This window comes from Somniosus microcephalus, chromosome 4 (genome assembly GCF_052327205.1).
Source record: "Somniosus microcephalus isolate GS21.2 chromosome 4, FLI_Smic_1.0, whole genome shotgun sequence".
Taxonomy (NCBI): Eukaryota; Metazoa; Chordata; class Chondrichthyes; order Squaliformes; family Somniosidae; genus Somniosus; species Somniosus microcephalus.
Genome location: NC_140990.1, coordinates 11,358,987 through 11,377,398, shown reverse-complemented (window position 1 = coordinate 11,377,398; position 18,412 = coordinate 11,358,987). Strand labels below are relative to the sequence as shown.

General features: G+C 54.4%; 1 protein-coding gene across 2 annotated transcripts in view; it reads left to right on the top strand.

Annotated features, from left to right (window-relative positions):
* The window catches only part of LOC147118291 (uncharacterized), a 277,499-nt gene that overhangs the window by 10,393 nt on the left and 248,694 nt on the right, over positions 1-18,412 (top strand). For both annotated transcript variants that reach the window (XM_085984363.1, XM_085984362.1), the window contains one exon: positions 197-292. In XM_085984363.1, the coding sequence (XP_085840489.1) occupies positions 197-292 (96 nt within the window). The remainder of the gene's footprint in view (positions 1-196; positions 293-18,412) is intronic.

Sequence of the window (18,412 nt, the reverse complement as noted above, 5' to 3'; positions counted from 1 at the left end):
TGTTTCTATGCAGTGACTGCGATGGAGCTGAATATCAGGCTCTGGGTATAACGGGCGTCCGATCCGTTACCGCCCGCGATGAATTTCATGGCCTTCCTCTCTTTCGCTGACCAGGGGACTGGGTGGGTCGGACGCTGAAACGGATCCTTACTGTTTTGTACGGCTCCTGATTCTATTCTGAAACCTCTGTCCACAGCACAGCGACCTAAACATTCCGAATCTGTCGTTAATCCGGGCCGAGCTGGACATTCCCATCCCCGATCCTGCCAAAGATAAGCGAGAGGAGGAAGAGGTGAGTGGGGTGGGGGCAGGGGCACGCACAGGGGAGGGACCGATCCCAGCAACGGGATGCATAGACGAGAGGGCGCGTGCACACACACACACACACACACTTGGAGCACTGTGTACAGTTCTGGTCTCCATATCACACTTGGAGCACTGTGTACAGTTCTGGTCTCCATATCACACTTGGAGCACTGTGCACAGTTCTGGTCTCCATATCACACTTGGAGCACTGTGCAAAGTTCTGGTCTCCATATCACACTTGGAGCACTGTGTACAGTTCTGGTCTCCATATCACACTTGGAGCACTGTGCACAGTTCTGGTCTCCATATCACACTTGGAGCACTGTGTACAGTTCTGGTCTCCGTATCACACTTGGAGCACTGTGTACAGTTCTGGTCTCCGTATCACACTTGGAGCACTGTGCACAGTTCTGGTCTCCATATCACACTTGGAGCACTGTGCAAAGTTCTGGTCTCCATATCACACTTGGAGCACTGTGTACAGTTCTGGTCTCCGTATCACACTGGGAGCACTGTACACAGTTCTGGTCTCCATATCACACTTGGAGCACTGTGCAAAGTTCTGGTCTCCATATCACACTTGGAGCACTGTGCACAGTGGGACTTGAACAGACAACCCTTGACTCAGAGGCAAGCGAATGCTACCCACTGAGCTACATAGATGCTAGCTCAATTAATCATTTTAAATCAGAGATCAATAAGACTTTCGCTAGCCAAGGGTAGAGGATTACATCCTTCCTGCATCCAGTCTGTCCAGACCTGTCAGAATTTTATAAGTTTCAATGAGATCCCCTCTCATTCTTCTAAACTCCAGCGAGTATAAGCCCAATCGACCCAATCTCTCCTCATACGTCATTCCTGCCATCCCAGGTATCAGCCTGGTGAATCTTCGCTGAACTCCCTCCATGGCAAGAACATCCTTCCTCAGATAAGGCGACCAAAACTGCACACAATACTCAAGGTGTGGTCTCACCAAGGCCTCCAAATCGATGTTTCCTTTAAGCTGTGCGGTCTCCTAATGCTCCAGGGGCCCAAGCAAGCCGGTAAGCCGGGGCGGGGGGGCGGGTGGGGGGGGAACCAGCCGGTTAAAGGGGCCACGGGGTTCCATAGAAAATTAGGGTGGGAACAATGCTGCGGGTGTGGCCTGAGCAGAGCCTGGGGGCTCGGGCCTCATTTCAATTCGATCGGCAGCGTTCCTTCCAGGAGGACCTGGGGATGGTGACCTCCAGCGGTCCCTTTAAGAGCCGCCTCCCCATCCCGCCACTCCTTGATCAGGCCGTGTAGGGCCTGTTTTTTTTTCTTGAAGGCAGCAGGTTCAGGACAGTCCATTTTCAGAAAGCGGGGTTGGGAGGTGCTGGGATTCCTCTAAAAGGCCTTCAGAAAGAACTTGCATCTCTACAGCGCCTTTCACGGCCTCGAGATGTCCCAAAGTGCTTTGCAGCCAATGAAGTACTTTTTTTCGAACTATAAGGAGATGTGACAGACCAATTTGCGCACAACATGATCCCAAGAGTAGCGGTGTGTTAAATGACCGGATCATCTGCCCCCTCCGACAGTGCGGCGCTCCCTCAGTACTGCCCCTCCGACAGTGCAGCGCTCCCTCAGTACTGCCCCTCCGACAGTACAGCGCTCCCTCAGTACTGCCCCTCCGACAGTGCAGCACTCCCTCAGTACTGCCCATCCGACAGTGCAGCACTCCCTCAGTAATGCCCCTCCGACAGTGCAGCTCTCCCTCAGTACTGCCCCTCCGACAGTGCAGCTCTCCCTCAGTACTGCCCCTCCGACAGTGCAGCGCTCCCTCAGTACTGACCCTCCGACAGTGCAGCGCTCCCTCAGTACAGCCCCTCTGACAGTGCAGCGCTCCCTCAGTACCGCCCCTCCGACAGTGCAGCGCTCCCTCAGTACCGCCCCTCCGACAGTGCAGCGCTCCCTCAGTACCGCCCCTCCGACAGTGCGGCGCTCCCTCAGTACCACCCCTCCGACAGTGCGGCGCTCCCTCAGTACTGTCCCTCCGACAGTGCGGCGCTCCCTCAGTACTGTCCCTCCGACAGTGCAGCGTCCCTCAGTACTGCCCCTCCGACAGTGCGGCGCTCCCTCAGTACTGTCCCTCCGACAGTGCAGCGCTCCCTCAGTACCGCCCCTCCGACAGTGCAGCGCTCCCTCAGTACCGCCCCTCCGACAGTGCAGCGCTCCCTCAGTACCGCCCCTCCGACAGTGCGGCGCTCCCTCAGTACCACCCCTCCGACAGTGCGGCGCTCCCTCAGTACTGTCCCTCCGACAGTGCAGCGTCCCTCAGTACTGCCCCTCCGACAGTGCAGCGCTCCCTCTGACAGTGCAGCTCTTCCTCAGTACTGACCTCACGACAGTGCAGCGGAACTCAGTACTGGTACCGGGAGAGTGTGCCTTGGGGTATGGGGCTCAAGTCTCTGGAGAGTGGGGGCTCAAACCTATAACCTTCTGACTCAGAGACGAGCGAGGGTGATGCCCAAATGAGCCAAGGCTGACACTAGGCCCCTTATTTTAGATTTGCAAAGCGTCTAAACCCTGCATCAGGCACAGACCCTGGATGCCTATGTACCTCCCTTCACCAAAATAGCTTGGGTAAGGGGAACAGATAGGCGTTTCTGTGGCCGTAGACGTGACTCCAGGATGGTTTGTTGCCTCCCTGGTGCCAGGGTCAAGGATGTCACTGAACGGCTGCAGGGCATTCTGAAGGGGGAGGGTGAACAGTCAGAGGTCGTGGTTCACATTGGGACCAACGACATGGGTAGGAAGAGGGATGAGGTCCTGCAGCAAGAATTTAGGGAGCGAGGCAGCAGACTAAAGAGCAGGACCTCAAAGGTTGTAATCTCTGGATTACTCCCGGTGCCACGTGCTAGTGAGTATAGGAATAGGAGGATAGAGCAGATGAATGCGTGGCTAAAGAGTTGGTGCAGGAGGGAGGGCTTTAGTTTCCTGGATCACTGGGTCTGCTTCTGGGGAAGATGGAACTTGTACAAGTCGGACGGGTTGCACCTGAACCAGAACGGGACAAATATCCTTGCGGGGAGGTTTGCTAGCACTGTTCGGGGTGGTTTAAACTAACTTGGCAGGGGGATGGGATACAGAGTGGAGCTATAATAGGGGGTGATGTACAGCCAAATATAGAGGAAAAAGCAAGTCAGCCTGGAAGGCAGAACAAATATGTAACGGCACAAGGGAGTAGGGCAAGGCTGGATGGCATTTATTTTAATGCAAGGAGTCTTACGAATAAGGTGGATGAACTGAAGGTGTTGATGAACACATGGGAGTATGATATTGTTGCTATCACGGAGACATGGTTGAGGGAGGGGCAAGACTGGCAGCTCAATATTCCGGGGTATAGAATCTTCAGGCGAGACAGAGGGGGGGGGTAAAAGAGGAGGGGGTGTCGCAATATTAATTAAGGAGTCAATTACTGCTGTAAGGAGGGATGATATATTAACAGGTTCCTCTAATGAGGCCATATGGGTAGAACTTAAAAACAAAAAGGGGGCAAGCACTTTGCTGGGAGTGTACTATAGGCCCCCAAACAGTCAGGGGGAGATAGAGGAACAGATATGTAGGCATATCTCAGAGAAGTGTGAAAATAATAGGGTAATAATAGTGGGGGATTTCAACTTCCCCAATATTAACTGGGATAGTCAGAGTGTGAAAGGCTTAGAAGGTGCAGAATTCTTAAAGTGCATCCAGGAGAGCTTTTTGAGCCAGCATGTAGAAAGTCCTACAAGAGAGGGGGCGGTACTGGTACTGGACCTAATTCTAGGGAATGTGGCCGGGCAAGTGGTAGAAGTGTTAGTAGGGGAGCACTTTGGTGACAGTGACCATAATTCGATGAGATTTATGGTAGTCATGGAAAAGGACAGAGATGGACCGGAAATAAAGGTTCTAAATTGGGGGAAGGCCGATTTAATATGATAAGGCAGGATCTGGCCAAAGTGGACTGGGATCAGCTACTTGTAGGAAAATCCACATCGGAGCAATGGGAGTCTTTCAGAAAGGAAATTGAGAGAGTACAATGGCAACATGTTCCCGTAAAGGTCAAGGGTGGGACCAACAAGCCCAGGGAACCTTGGATGTCAAGGGATATACGAGAATGGATTAGGAAAAAAAGGGGGGCTTTTGGCAGATACAAGGGACTAAAGACAGAGGAAGCCCTAGAGGAGTATAAAAAGATCAGGGGGATACTTAAAAAAGAAATTAGGAGAGCGAGGAGGGGCCATGAAATAACACTTGCGAGCAAAATAAAGGAAAATCCTAAGGTATTTTATAAGTATACTAGCTGGGGGAGCCCGGCAGTGCCGAGGCTTTTTGAGGGCATGTTGTTGTTGGAAGAGAGAGAGGGAGCGACTGGGGGGAAGAGAGAGAGGGAAGGAGAGAGAGAGAGAGGGAATGAGAGAGAGGGAAGGAGAGAGAGAGAGAGAGAGGGAAGGAGAGAGAGAGAGGGAAGGAGAGAGAGAGGGGGAAGGAGAGAGAGAGGGGGAAGGAGAGAGAGAGGGGGAAGGAGAGAGAGAGAGAGAGGGGGAAGGAGAGAGAGAGAGAGATGGAAGGAAAGAGAGAGAGAATGAAGGAGAGAGAGAGAGGGAAGGAGAGAGAAAGAGGGAAGGAGAGAGAGAGAGAGAGAGAGAGGGAAGGAGAGAGAGAGAGATTGGGAGTGTGAGAGAGAGAGAGATTGGGAGTGAGAGATGAGAGAGAGAGATTGGGAGTGTGAGAGAGAGAGAGATTGGGAGTGTGAGAGAGAGAGAGATTGGGAGTGTGAGAGAGAGAGAGATTGGGAGTGTGAGAGAGAGAGAGATTGGGAGTGTGAGAGAGAGAGAGATTGGGAGTGAGAGAGAGAGAGATTGGGAGTGTGAGAGAGGGGGGAAGAGAGAGCGACTGGGGGGGAAGAGAGAGCGACTGGGGGGGAAGAGAGAGCGACTGGGGGGAAGAGAGAGCGACTGGGGGGGAAGAGAGAGCGACTGGGGGGGAAGAGAGAGCGACTGGGGGGGAAGAGAGAGCGACTGGGGGGGAAGAGAGAGCGACTGGGGGGGAAGAGAGAGCGACTGGGGGGGAAGAGAGAGCGACTGGGGGGGAAGAGAGAGCGACTGGGGGGGAAGAGAGAGCGACTGGGGGGAAGAGAGAGCGACTGGGGGGGAAGAGAGAGCGACTGGGGGGGAAGAGAGAGCGACTGGGGGGGAAGAGAGAGCGACTGGGGGGAAGAGAGAGCGACTGGGGGGGAAGAGAGAGCGACTGGGGGGGAAGAGAGAGCGACTGGGGGGGAAGAGAGAGCGACTGGGGGGGAAGAGAGAGCGACTGGGGGGAAGAGAGAGCGACTGGGGGGGAAGAGAGAGCGACTGGGGGGAAGAGAGAGCGACTGGGGGGAAGAGAGAGCGACTGGGGGGGAAGAGAGAGCGACTGGGGGGGGAAGAGAGAGCGACTGGGGGGAAGAGAGAGCGACTGGGGGGAAGAGAGAGCGACTGGGGGGGAAGAGAGCGACTGGGGGGGAAGAGAGAGCGACTGGGGGGGAAGAGAGAGCGACTGGGGGGAAGAGAGAGCGACTGGGGGGGAAGAGAGTGCGATTGAGGGGGGAGAGAGTGCGACTGAGGGGGGAGAGAGAGCGACTGGGGGGGAAGAGTGAGCGACTGGGGGGGAAGAGAGAGCGACTGGGGGGGAAGAGAGCGACTGGGGGGGAAGAGAGTGCGACTGGGGGGGGGAAGAGAGTGCGACTGAGGGGGGAGAGAGAGAGACGGGGGTGAAGAGAGAGCGACTGGGGGGGAAGAGAGAGCGACTGGGGGGGAAGAGAGAGCGACTGGGGGGGAAGAGAGAGCGACTGGGGGGGAAGAGAGAGCGACTGGGGGGGAAGAGAGAGCGACTGGGGGGGGGGAAGAGTGAGAGCGACTGGGGGGAAGAGAGAGCGACTGGGGGGGAAGAGAGAGCGACTGGGGGGGAAGAGAGAGCGACTGGGGGAGGGAAGAGAGAGATCGACTGGGGGGGAAGAGAGAGAGCGACTGGGGGGGAAGAGAGAGAGCGACTGGGGGGGAAGAGAGAGAGCGACTGGGGGGGGAGAGAGAGAGAGCGACGACGGGGGGGAAGAGAGAGAGACTGGGAGTGTGAGAGAGAGAGAGATTGGGAGTGTGAGAGAGAGAGATTGGGAGTGTGAGAGAGAGAGATTGGGAGTGTGAGAGAGAGATTGGGAGTGTGAGAGAGAGAGAGATTGGGAGTGAGAGAGAGAGAGAGATTGGGAGTGTGAGAGAGAGAGATTGGGAGTGTGAGAGAGAGAGATTGGGAGTGTGAGAGAGAGAGAGATAAGGGCAAGAGGATAACTATGGAAAGAGTAGGGCCCATTAGGGACCAAAGTGGCAATCTGTGTGTGGAGCCAGAAGATGTAGGTGGTGTTTTAAATGAATTTTTTGCATCTGTGTTCACTATGGAGAAGGACGATGTAGACATAGAAATCGGGCAGGGGGACTGTGATATACTTGAACATATTAGCATCGAGAGGGAGGAGGTACTAGCGGTTTTAGCAGGCTTAAAAGTGGATAAATCCCCAGGCCTGGACAAGATGTATCCCAGGCTACTGTGTGAGGCAAAGGAGGAGATTGCAGGGGCTCAGGCACAAATTTTCAGAACCTCTCTGGCCACAGGGGATGTGCCAGAGGACTGGAGAACAGCTAACGTAGTACCATTATTCAAGAAGGGTAGTAGGGATAAACCAGGGAATTACAGGCCAATGGTAGGGAAATTATCGGAAAAAATTATGAGGGACAGAATTAGTCTCCACTTGGAGGGGCAGGGATTAATCAGGGATAGTCAGCATGGCTTTGTCATGGGAAGATCATGTCTGACCAATTTGATTGAATTTTTCGAGGGGGTGACTAGGTGTGTGGATGAGGGTAGTGCAGTGGATGTGGTATACATGGATTTCAGTAAGGCTTTCGATAAAGTCCTGCATAGGAGACTGGTCAAGAAGGTAAGAGCCCATGGGATCCAGGGTGCCTTGGCACATTGGATCCAAAACTGGCTTAGTGGCAGGAGGCAGAGGGTGATGGTCGAAGGTTGTTTTTGTGACTGGAAGCCTGTGTCCAGTGGGGTACCGCAGGGACCGGTGCTGGGTCCCTTGCTGTTTGTGGTCTACATTAATGATTTGGATGTGAATGTAAAAGGTATGATCAGTAAGTTCGCAGATGACACGAAAATTGGTGTGGTAAATAGCGAGGAGGAAAGCCTCAGGCTACAGGACGATATAGATGGGTTGGTCAGATGGGCGGAACAGTGGCAAATGGAATTTAACCCTGAAAAGTGTGAGGTGATGCATTTTGGAGGGACTAACAAGGCAAGGGAATACACAATGAATGGTAAGACCCTAGGAAAGACAGAGGGTCACAGGGACCTTGGTGTGCATGTAAATAGATCCCTAAAGGCAGCAGAACAGGTGGATAAGGTGGTTAAAAAGGCATATGGGATACTTGCCTTCATTAGCCGAAGCATAGAATATAAGAGCAGGGAGGTTATGATGGAGCTGTACAAAACGCTGGTTAGGCCACAGCTGGAATACTGTGTGCAGTTCTGGTCGCCACACTATAGGAGGGATGTGATTGCTTTGGAGAGGGTGCAGAGAAGATTTACCAGGATGTTACCTGGGCTGGAGCGCTTCAGCTATGAAGAGAGACTGGACAGGCTGGGGTTGTTTTCCTTGGAGCAGAGAAGGCTGAGGGGGGACCTGATTGAGGTGTACAAAATTATGAGGGGCATAGATAGGGTAGATAGAAAGGAACTTTTCCCCTTAGTAGAGGGGTCAATAACAAGGGGGCATAGTTTCAAGGTAGGGGGCATGAGAGAGAGGGAAGGAGAGAGAGAGAGAGAGAGGGAAGGAGAGAGAGAGAGGGAAGGAGAGAGAGAGGGGGAAGGAGAGAGAGAGGGGGAAGGAGAGAGAGAGAGAGAGGGGGAAGGAGAGAGAGAGAGAGATGGAAGGAAAGAGAGAGAGAATGAAGGAGAGAGAGAGGGAAGGAGAGAGAAAGAGGGAAGGAGAGAGAGAGAGAGAGGGAAGGAGAGAGAGAGAGATTGGGAGTGTGAGAGAGAGAGAGATTGGGAGTGAGAGAGAGAGAGAGAGATTGGGAGTGTGAGAGAGAGAGAGATTGGAGTGTGAGAGAGAGAGAGATTGGGAGTGTGAGAGAGAGAGAGATTGGGAGTGTGAGAGAGAGAGAGATTGGGAGTGTGAGAGAGGGGGGAAGAGAGAGCGACTGGGGGGGAAGAGAGAGCGACTGGGGGGGAAGAGAGAGCGACTGGGGGGGAAGAGAGAGCGACTGGGGGAGAAGAGAGAGCGACTGGGGGAGAGAAGAGAGCGACTGGGGGGGAAGAGAGAGCGACTGGGGGGGAAGAGAGAGCGACTGGGGGGGAAGAGAGAGAGCGACCTGGGGGGGAAGAGAGAGCGACTGGGGGGGAAGAGAGAGCGACTGGGGGGAAGAGAGAGCGACTGGGGGGGAAGAGAGAGCGACTGGGGGCGAAGAGAGAGCGACTGGGGGGGAAGAGAGAGCGACTGGGGGGGAAGAGAGAGCGACTGGGGGGGAAGAGAGAGCGACTGGGGGGGAAGAGAGAGCGACTGGGGGGGAAGAGAGAGCGACTGGGGGGGAAGAGAGAGCGACTGGGGGGGAAGAGAGAGCGACTGGGGGGGAAGAGAGAGCGACTGGGGGGGAAGAGAGAGCGACTGGGGGGGAAGAGAGAGCGACTGGGGGGGAAGAGAGAGCGACTGGGGGGGAAGATAGAGCGACTGGGGGGGAAGAGAGAGCGACTGGGGGGGAAGAGAGAGCGACTGGGGGGGAAGAGAGAGCGACTGGGGGGGAAGAGAGAGCGACTGGGGGGGGAAGAGAGAGCGACTGGGGGGGAAGAGAGAGCGACTGGGGGGGAAGAGAGAGCGACTGGGGGGGAAGAGAGAGCGACTGGGGGGGAAGAGAGCGACTGGGGGGGAAGAGAGAGCGACTGGGGGGGAAGAGAGAGCGACTGGGGGGGAAGAGAGAGCGACTGGGGGGGAAGAGAGTGCGATTGAGGGGGGAGAGAGAGAGACGGGGGTGAAGAGAGAGCGACTGGGGGGGAAGAGAGAGCGACTGGGGGGGAAGAGAGAGCGACTGGGGGGGAAGAGAGAGCGACGGGGGGGGAAGAGTGAGAGCGACTGGGGGGGAAGAGAGAGCGACTGGGGGGGAAGAGAGAGCGACTGGGGGGGAAGAGAGAGCGACTGGGGGAGGGAAGAGAGAGATCGACTGGGGGGGGAAGAGAGAGAGCGACTGGGGGGGAAGAGAGAGAGCGACTGGGGGGGAAGAGAGAGAGCGACTGGGGGGGGAGAGAGAGAGAGCGACGACGGGGGGGAAGAGAGAGAGACTGGGAGTGTGAGAGAGAGAGAGATTGGGAGTGTGAGAGAGAGAGATTGGGAGTGTGAGAGAGAGAGATTGGGAGTGTGAGAGAGAGATTGGGAGTGTGAGAGAGAGAGAGATTGGGAGTGAGAGAGAGAGAGAGATTGGGAGTGTGAGAGAGAGAGATTGGGAGTGTGAGAGAGAGAGATTGGGAGTGTGAGAGAGAGAGAGATAAGGGCAAGAGGATAACTATGGAAAGAGTAGGGCCCATTAGGGACCAAAGTGGCAATCTGTGTGTGGAGCCAGAAGATGTAGGTGGTGTTTTAAATGAATTTTTTGCATCTGTGTTCACTATGGAGAAGGACGATGTAGACATAGAAATCGGGCAGGGGGACTGTGATATACTTGAACATATTAGCATCGAGAGGGAGGAGGTACTAGCGGTTTTAGCAGGCTTAAAAGTGGATAAATCCCCAGGCCTGGACAAGATGTATCCCAGGCTACTGTGTGAGGCAAAGGAGGAGATTGCAGGGGCTCAGGCACAAATTTTCAGAACCTCTCTGGCCACAGGGGATGTGCCAGAGGACTGGAGAACAGCTAACGTAGTACCATTATTCAAGAAGGGTAGTAGGGATAAACCAGGGAATTACAGGCCAATGGTAGGGAAATTATCGGAAAAAATTATGAGGGACAGAATTAGTCTCCACTTGGAGGGGCAGGGATTAATCAGGGATAGTCAGCATGGCTTTGTCATGGGAAGATCATGTCTGACCAATTTGATTGAATTTTTCGAGGGGGTGACTAGGTGTGTGGATGAGGGTAGTGCAGTGGATGTGGTATACATGGATTTCAGTAAGGCTTTCGATAAAGTCCTGCATAGGAGACTGGTCAAGAAGGTAAGAGCCCATGGGATCCAGGGTGCCTTGGCACATTGGATCCAAAACTGGCTTAGTGGCAGGAGGCAGAGGGTGATGGTCGAAGGTTGTTTTTGTGACTGGAAGCCTGTGTCCAGTGGGGTACCGCAGGGACCGGTGCTGGGTCCCTTGCTGTTTGTGGTCTACATTAATGATTTGGATGTGAATGTAAAAGGTATGATCAGTAAGTTCGCAGATGACACGAAAATTGGTGTGGTAAATAGCGAGGAGGAAAGCCTCAGGCTACAGGACGATATAGATGGGTTGGTCAGATGGGCGGAACAGTGGCAAATGGAATTTAACCCTGAAAAGTGTGAGGTGATGCATTTTGGAGGGACTAACAAGGCAAGGGAATACACAATGAATGGTAAGACCCTAGGAAAGACAGAGGGTCACAGGGACCTTGGTGTGCATGTAAATAGATCCCTAAAGGCAGCAGAACAGGTGGATAAGGTGGTTAAAAAGGCATATGGGATACTTGCCTTCATTAGCCGAAGCATAGAATATAAGAGCAGGGAGGTTATGATGGAGCTGTACAAAACGCTGGTTAGGCCACAGCTGGAATACTGTGTGCAGTTCTGGTCGCCACACTATAGGAGGGATGTGATTGCTTTGGAGAGGGTGCAGAGAAGATTTACCAGGATGTTACCTGGGCTGGAGCGCTTCAGCTATGAAGAGAGACTGGACAGGCTGGGGTTGTTTTCCTTGGAGCAGAGAAGGCTGAGGGGGGACCTGATTGAGGTGTACAAAATTATGAGGGGCATAGATAGGGTAGATAGAAAGGAACTTTTCCCCTTAGTAGAGGGGTCAATAACAAGGGGGCATAGTTTCAAGGTAGGGGGCATGAGAGAGAGGGAAGGAGAGAGAGAGAGAGAGAGGGAAGGAGAGAGAGAGAGGGAAGGAGAGAGAGAGGGGGAAGGAGAGAGAGAGGGGGAAGGAGAGAGAGAGAGAGAGGGGGAAGGAGAGAGAGAGAGAGATGGAAGGAAAGAGAGAGAGAATGAAGGAGAGAGAGAGGGAAGGAGAGAGAAAGAGGGAAGGAGAGAGAGAGAGAGAGGGAAGGAGAGAGAGAGAGATTGGGAGTGTGAGAGAGAGAGAGATTGGGAGTGAGAGAGAGAGAGAGAGATTGGGAGTGTGAGAGAGAGAGAGATTGGGAGTGTGAGAGAGAGAGAGATTGGGAGTGTGAGAGAGAGAGAGATTGGGAGTGTGAGAGAGAGAGAGATTGGGAGTGTGAGAGAGGGGGGAAGAGAGAGCGACTGGGGGGGAAGAGAGAGCGACTGGGGGGGAAGAGAGAGCGACTGGGGGGGAAGAGAGAGCGACTGGGGGGGAAGAGAGAGCGACTGGGGGAGAAGAGAGAGCGACTGGGGGGGAAGAGAGAGCGACTGGGGGGGAAGAGAGAGCGACTGGGGGGGAAGAGAGAGCGACTGGGGGGGAAGAGAGAGCGACTGGGGGGGAAGAGAGAGCGACTGGGGGGGAAGAGAGAGCGACTGGGGGGGAAGAGAGAGCGACTGGGGGGGAAGAGAGAGCGACTGGGGGGGAAGAGAGAGCGACTGGGGGGGAAGAGAGAGCGACTGGGGGGGAAGAGAGAGCGACTGGGGGGGAAGAGAGAGCGACTGGGGGGGAAGAGAGAGCGACTGGGGGGGAAGAGAGAGCGACTGGGGGGGAAGAGAGAGAGCGACTGGGGGGGAAGAGAGAGCGACTGGGGGGGAAGAGAGAGCGACTGGGGGGGAAGAGAGAGCGACTGGGGGGGAAGAGAGAGCGACTGGGGGGGAAGAGAGAGCGACTGGGGGGGAAGAGAGAGCGACTGGGGGGGAAGAGAGAGCGACTGGGGGGGGAAGAGAGAGCGACTGGGGGGGAAGAGAGAGCGACTGGGGGGGGAAGAGAGAGCGACTGGGGGGGAAGAGAGAGCGACTGGGGGGGAAGAGAGAGCGACTGGGGGGGAAGAGAGAGCGACTGGGGGGGAAGAGAGCGACTGGGGGGGAAGAGAGAGCGACTGGGGGGGAAGAGAGAGCGACTGGGGGGGAAGAGAGAGCGACTGGGGGGAAGAGAGTGCGATTGAGGGGGGAGAGAGAGAGACGGGGGTGAAGAGAGAGCGACTGGGGGGGGAAGAGAGAGCGACTGGGGGGGAAGAGAGAGCGACTGGGGGGGAAGAGAGAGCGACTGGGGGGGGGAAGAGTGAGAGCGACTGGGGGGGAAGAGAGAGCGACTGGGGGGGAAGAGAGAGCGACTGGGGGGGAAGAGAGAGCGACTGGGGGAGGGAAGAGAGAGATCGACTGGGGGGGGAAGAGAGAGAGCGACTGGGGGGGGAAGAGAGAGAGCGACTGGGGGGGAAGAGAGAGAGCGACTGGGGGGGGAGAGAGAGAGAGCGACGACGGGGGGGAAGAGAGAGAGACTGGGAGTGTGAGAGAGAGAGAGATTGGGAGTGTGAGAGAGAGAGATTGGGAGTGTGAGAGAGAGAGATTGGGAGTGTGAGAGAGAGATTGGGAGTGTGAGAGAGAGAGAGATTGGGAGTGAGAGAGAGAGAGAGATTGGGAGTGTGAGAGAGAGAGATTGGGAGTGTGAGAGAGAGAGATTGGGAGTGTGAGAGAGAGAGAGATAAGGGCAAGAGGATAACTATGGAAAGAGTAGGGCCCATTAGGGACCAAAGTGGCAATCTGTGTGTGGAGCCAGAAGATGTAGGTGGTGTTTTAAATGAATTTTTTGCATCTGTGTTCACTATGGAGAAGGACGATGTAGACATAGAAATCGGGCAGGGGGACTGTGATATACTTGAACATATTAGCATCGAGAGGGAGGAGGTACTAGCGGTTTTAGCAGGCTTAAAAGTGGATAAATCCCCAGGCCTGGACAAGATGTATCCCAGGCTACTGTGTGAGGCAAAGGAGGAGATTGCAGGGGCTCAGGCACAAATTTTCAGAACCTCTCTGGCCACAGGGGATGTGCCAGAGGACTGGAGAACAGCTAACGTAGTACCATTATTCAAGAAGGGTAGTAGGGATAAACCAGGGAATTACAGGCCAATGGTAGGGAAATTATCGGAAAAAATTATGAGGGACAGAATTAGTCTCCACTTGGAGGGGCAGGGATTAATCAGGGATAGTCAGCATGGCTTTGTCATGGGAAGATCATGTCTGACCAATTTGATTGAATTTTTCGAGGGGGTGACTAGGTGTGTGGATGAGGGTAGTGCAGTGGATGTGGTATACATGGATTTCAGTAAGGCTTTCGATAAAGTCCTGCATAGGAGACTGGTCAAGAAGGTAAGAGCCCATGGGATCCAGGGTGCCTTGGCACATTGGATCCAAAACTGGCTTAGTGGCAGGAGGCAGAGGGTGATGGTCGAAGGTTGTTTTTGTGACTGGAAGCCTGTGTCCAGTGGGGTACCGCAGGGACCGGTGCTGGGTCCCTTGCTGTTTGTGGTCTACATTAATGATTTGGATGTGAATGTAAAAGGTATGATCAGTAAGTTCGCAGATGACACGAAAATTGGTGTGGTAAATAGCGAGGAGGAAAGCCTCAGGCTACAGGACGATATAGATGGGTTGGTCAGATGGGCGGAACAGTGGCAAATGGAATTTAACCCTGAAAAGTGTGAGGTGATGCATTTTGGAGGGACTAACAAGGCAAGGGAATACACAATGAATGGTAAGACCCTAGGAAAGACAGAGGGTCACAGGGACCTTGGTGTGCATGTAAATAGATCCCTAAAGGCAGCAGAACAGGTGGATAAGGTGGTTAAAAAGGCATATGGGATACTTGCCTTCATTAGCCGAAGCATAGAATATAAGAGCAGGGAGGTTATGATGGAGCTGTACAAAACGCTGGTTAGGCCACAGCTGGAATACTGTGTGCAGTTCTGGTCGCCACACTATAGGAGGGATGTGATTGCTTTGGAGAGGGTGCAGAGAAGATTTACCAGGATGTTACCTGGGCTGGAGCGCTTCAGCTATGAAGAGAGACTGGACAGGCTGGGGTTGTTTTCCTTGGAGCAGAGAAGGCTGAGGGGGGACCTGATTGAGGTGTACAAAATTATGAGGGGCATAGATAGGGTAGATAGAAAGGAACTTTTCCCCTTAGTAGAGGGGTCAATAACAAGGGGGCATAGTTTCAAGGTAGGGGGCAGGAGGTTTAGAGGGGATTTGAGGAAAAACGTTTTCACCCAGAGGGTGGTTGGAATCTGGAACTCACTGCCTGAAAGGGTGGTGGAGGCAGGAACCCTCACAACATTCAAGAAGCATTTAGATGAGCACTTGAAATGCCATAGCATACAAGGCTACGGACCAAGTGCTGGAAAATGGGATTAGAATAGACAGGGCTTGATGGCCGGCGCGGACATGATGGGCCGAAGAGCCTCTTTCTGTGCTGTATAACTCGATGACTCTATGGCCTAGAAATTCGGTTGAGGCGCCAAAGTGGCGCCAAGTTCGCCTGGGCGCTGATTTTTGCGCAGCGTTCGGAGTAATACCGATCGCCAGAAATTCAGTTTCAGCGCCCCTAGAGGGAGACGGGGCGAGGCTCGAGGCGCTCCGCGTCCCTCTTAGGGCGCTGAAACTGAATATCGCAGCGTAAAGTGCCGCAGCGCCGCACGCTGCGGCACGGCGCGTTGCGGTACTGCAGGCCTTCATCCCATTGTTAAAGGGGGAGGGGCCTGCAACAGCGCGATCCCTGATCGCGAGCGCCGGCAAACGAGCCCGGCACCGAGGAGCAGTGCCGGGCTCTCGGGAAACAGCGGGGGGTGGTGGGGGATCAGGAGGCCGGGGACGGAGGTGCTGGCAGGCGGCCGCCGAAAAAAGCGGCCACCCTGCACCTCCACCTTAACTTGCGCCACTGCCGGCACAGCAAGGCCCCGTGAACCGGGCGCAGGTAGCGAACGGCGCTACAGCGGCGTTCGCTAGCAAATATCGCGATCAGGGCGCTAATGGGGCGCTGCGCACACCGATGACGTCATCGGTGGCGGCGCAGCTCAACAGGCTAACGCCACCACCAGCGCCCCCGCTGAATATCGCGGGAGGCGCGGCCACTGGCGCTACAGCCACTGACTGCCTCTTTAGGCGCTAACAGGTGGCGCTACGCCCCATAGACCTGTATCAATCCCAAACTAACCCCACTGTCCCACTCTCTCCCCACAGCCCTGTCTCAATCCCAAACCAACCCCACTGTCCCACTCTCCCCATAGCCCTGTCTCAATCCCAAACCAACCCCTGTCCCACTCTCCCCATAGCCCTGTCTCAATCCCAAACTAACCCCACTGTCCCACTCTCTCCCCATAGCCCTGTATCAATCTCAAACTAACCCCACTGTCCCACTCTCCCCAAAGACCTGTATCAATCTCAAACCAACCCCACTGTCCCACTCTCTCCCCATAGCCCTGTATCAATCCAAACCAACCCCACTGTCCCACTCTCTCCCCATAGCCCTGTCTCAATCTCAAACTAACCCCACTGTCCCACTCTCCCCAAAGACCTGTATCAATCCCAAACCAACCCCACTGTCCCACTCTCTCCCCATAGCCCTGTCTCAATCTCAAACTAACCCCACTGTCCCACTCTCTCCCCATAGCCCTGTATCAATCCCAAACCAACCCCACTGTCCCACTCTCTCCCCATAGCCCTGTCTCAATTCCAAACTAACACCACTGTCCCACTCTCTCCCCATAGCCCTGCATCAATCCCAAACTAACCTCACACTCCCACCCTCTCCCCATAGACCTGTATCAATCCCAAACCAACCCCACTGTCCCACTCTCTCCCCACAGCCCTGTCTCAATTCCAAACTAACACCACTGTCCCACTCTCTCCCCATAGCCCTGCATCAATCCCAAACTAACCTCACACTCCCACCCTCTCCCCATAGACCTGTATCAATCCCAAACTAACCCCACTGTCCCACTCTCTCCCCATAGCCCTGTATCAATCCCAAACTAACCCCACTGTCCCACTCTCTCCCCATAGCCCTGTATCAATCCCAAACTAACTTTACTGTCCCACTCTCTCCCCATAGCCCTGTATCAATCCCAAACTACCCCCACTGTCCCACTCTCTCCCCATAGCCCTGTATCAATCTCAAACCAACCCCACTGTCCCACTCTCTCCCCATAGCCCTGTATCAATCCCAAACCAACCCCACTGTCCCACTCTCTCCCCATAGCCCTGTCTCAATCTCAAACTAACCTCACTGTCCCACTCTCTCCCCATAGCCCTGCATCAATCCCAAACTAACCTCACACTCCCACCCTCTCCCCATAGACCTGTATCAATCCCAAACTAACCCCACTGTCCCACTCTCTCCCCATAGCCCTGTATCAATCCCAAACTAACCCCACTGTCCCACTCTCTCCCCATAGCCCTGTATCAATCCCAAACTAACTTTACTGTCCCACTCTCTCCCCATAGCCCTGTATCAATCCCAAACTACCCCACTGTCCCCACTCTCTCCCCATAGCCCTGTATCAATCCCAAACTAACCCCACTGTCCCACTCTCTCCCCATAGCCCTGTATCAATCCCAAACTAATCCCACTGTCCGCTCTCTCCCATAGCCCTGTATCAATCCCAAACTAACCTCACTGTCCCACGCTCTCCCCATAGCCCTGTATCAGTCCCAAACTAACCCCACTGTCCCACTCTCTCCCCATAGCCCTGTATCAATCCCAAACTAACCTCACTGTCCCACTCTCTCCCCATAGCCCTGTATCAATCCCAAACTAACCCCACTGTCCCACTCTCTCCCCATAGCCCTGTATCAATCCCAAACCAACCCCACTGTCCCACTCTCTCCGCATAGCCCTGTATCAATCCCAAACTAACCCCACTGTCCCACTCTCTCCCCATAGCCCTGTATCAATCCCAAACTAACCCCACTGTCCCACTCTCTCCCCATAGCCCTGTATCAATCCCAAAGCAACCCCACTGTCCCACTCTCTCCCCATAGCCCTGTATCAATCCAAACTAACCACACTGTCCCACTCTCTCCCCATAGCCCTGTATCAATCCCAAACTAACCTCACTGTCCCACTCTCTCCCCATAGCCCTGTATCAATCCCAAACTAACCCCACTGTCCCACTCTCTCCCCATAGCCCTGTATCAATCCCAAACCAACCCCACTGTCCCACTCTCTCCCCATAGCCCTGTATCAATCCCAAACTAACCCCACTGTCCCACTCTCTCCCCATAGCCCTGTATCAATCCCAAACTAACCCCACTGTCCCACTCTCTCCCCATAGCCCTGTATCAATCTCAAACTAATCCCACACTCCAATCTCTGCCCATAGCCCTGTATCAATCCCAAATTAACCCACTGTCTCACTCTCTCCCCATAGCCCTGCATCAATCCCAAATTAATCCCATTGCCCGCTCTCTTCCCATAGCGCTGTATCAATCCCAAACGAATCCCACTGTCGCACTCTCTCCCCATAGCCCTGTATCAATCCCAAACTAACCCCACTGTTCAACTCTCTCCCCATCGCCCTGTATCATTCCCAAACTAACCTCGCTGCCCCGCTCTCTCCCCATAGCCCTGCATCAATCCCAAACTAATCCACTGCCCCGCTCTCTCCCCATCGCCCTGTATCAAGCCCAAACTAATCCCACCGCCCGCTCTCTCCCCATAGCCCTGTATCAATCCCAAACTAACCCCATTGTCCCATTCTCTCCCCATAGCCCTGTCTAAATCCCAAACTAACCTCACATTCCCACCCTCTCCCCATAGACCTGTGTCACTCCCAAACTAACCCCACGGTCTCCCCATAGCCCTGTATCAATCCCAAACTAAACTCACTGTCCCACTCTCTCCCCATAGCCCTGTATCAATCCCAAACTAACCCCACTGTCCCACTCTCTCCCCATAGACCTGTAT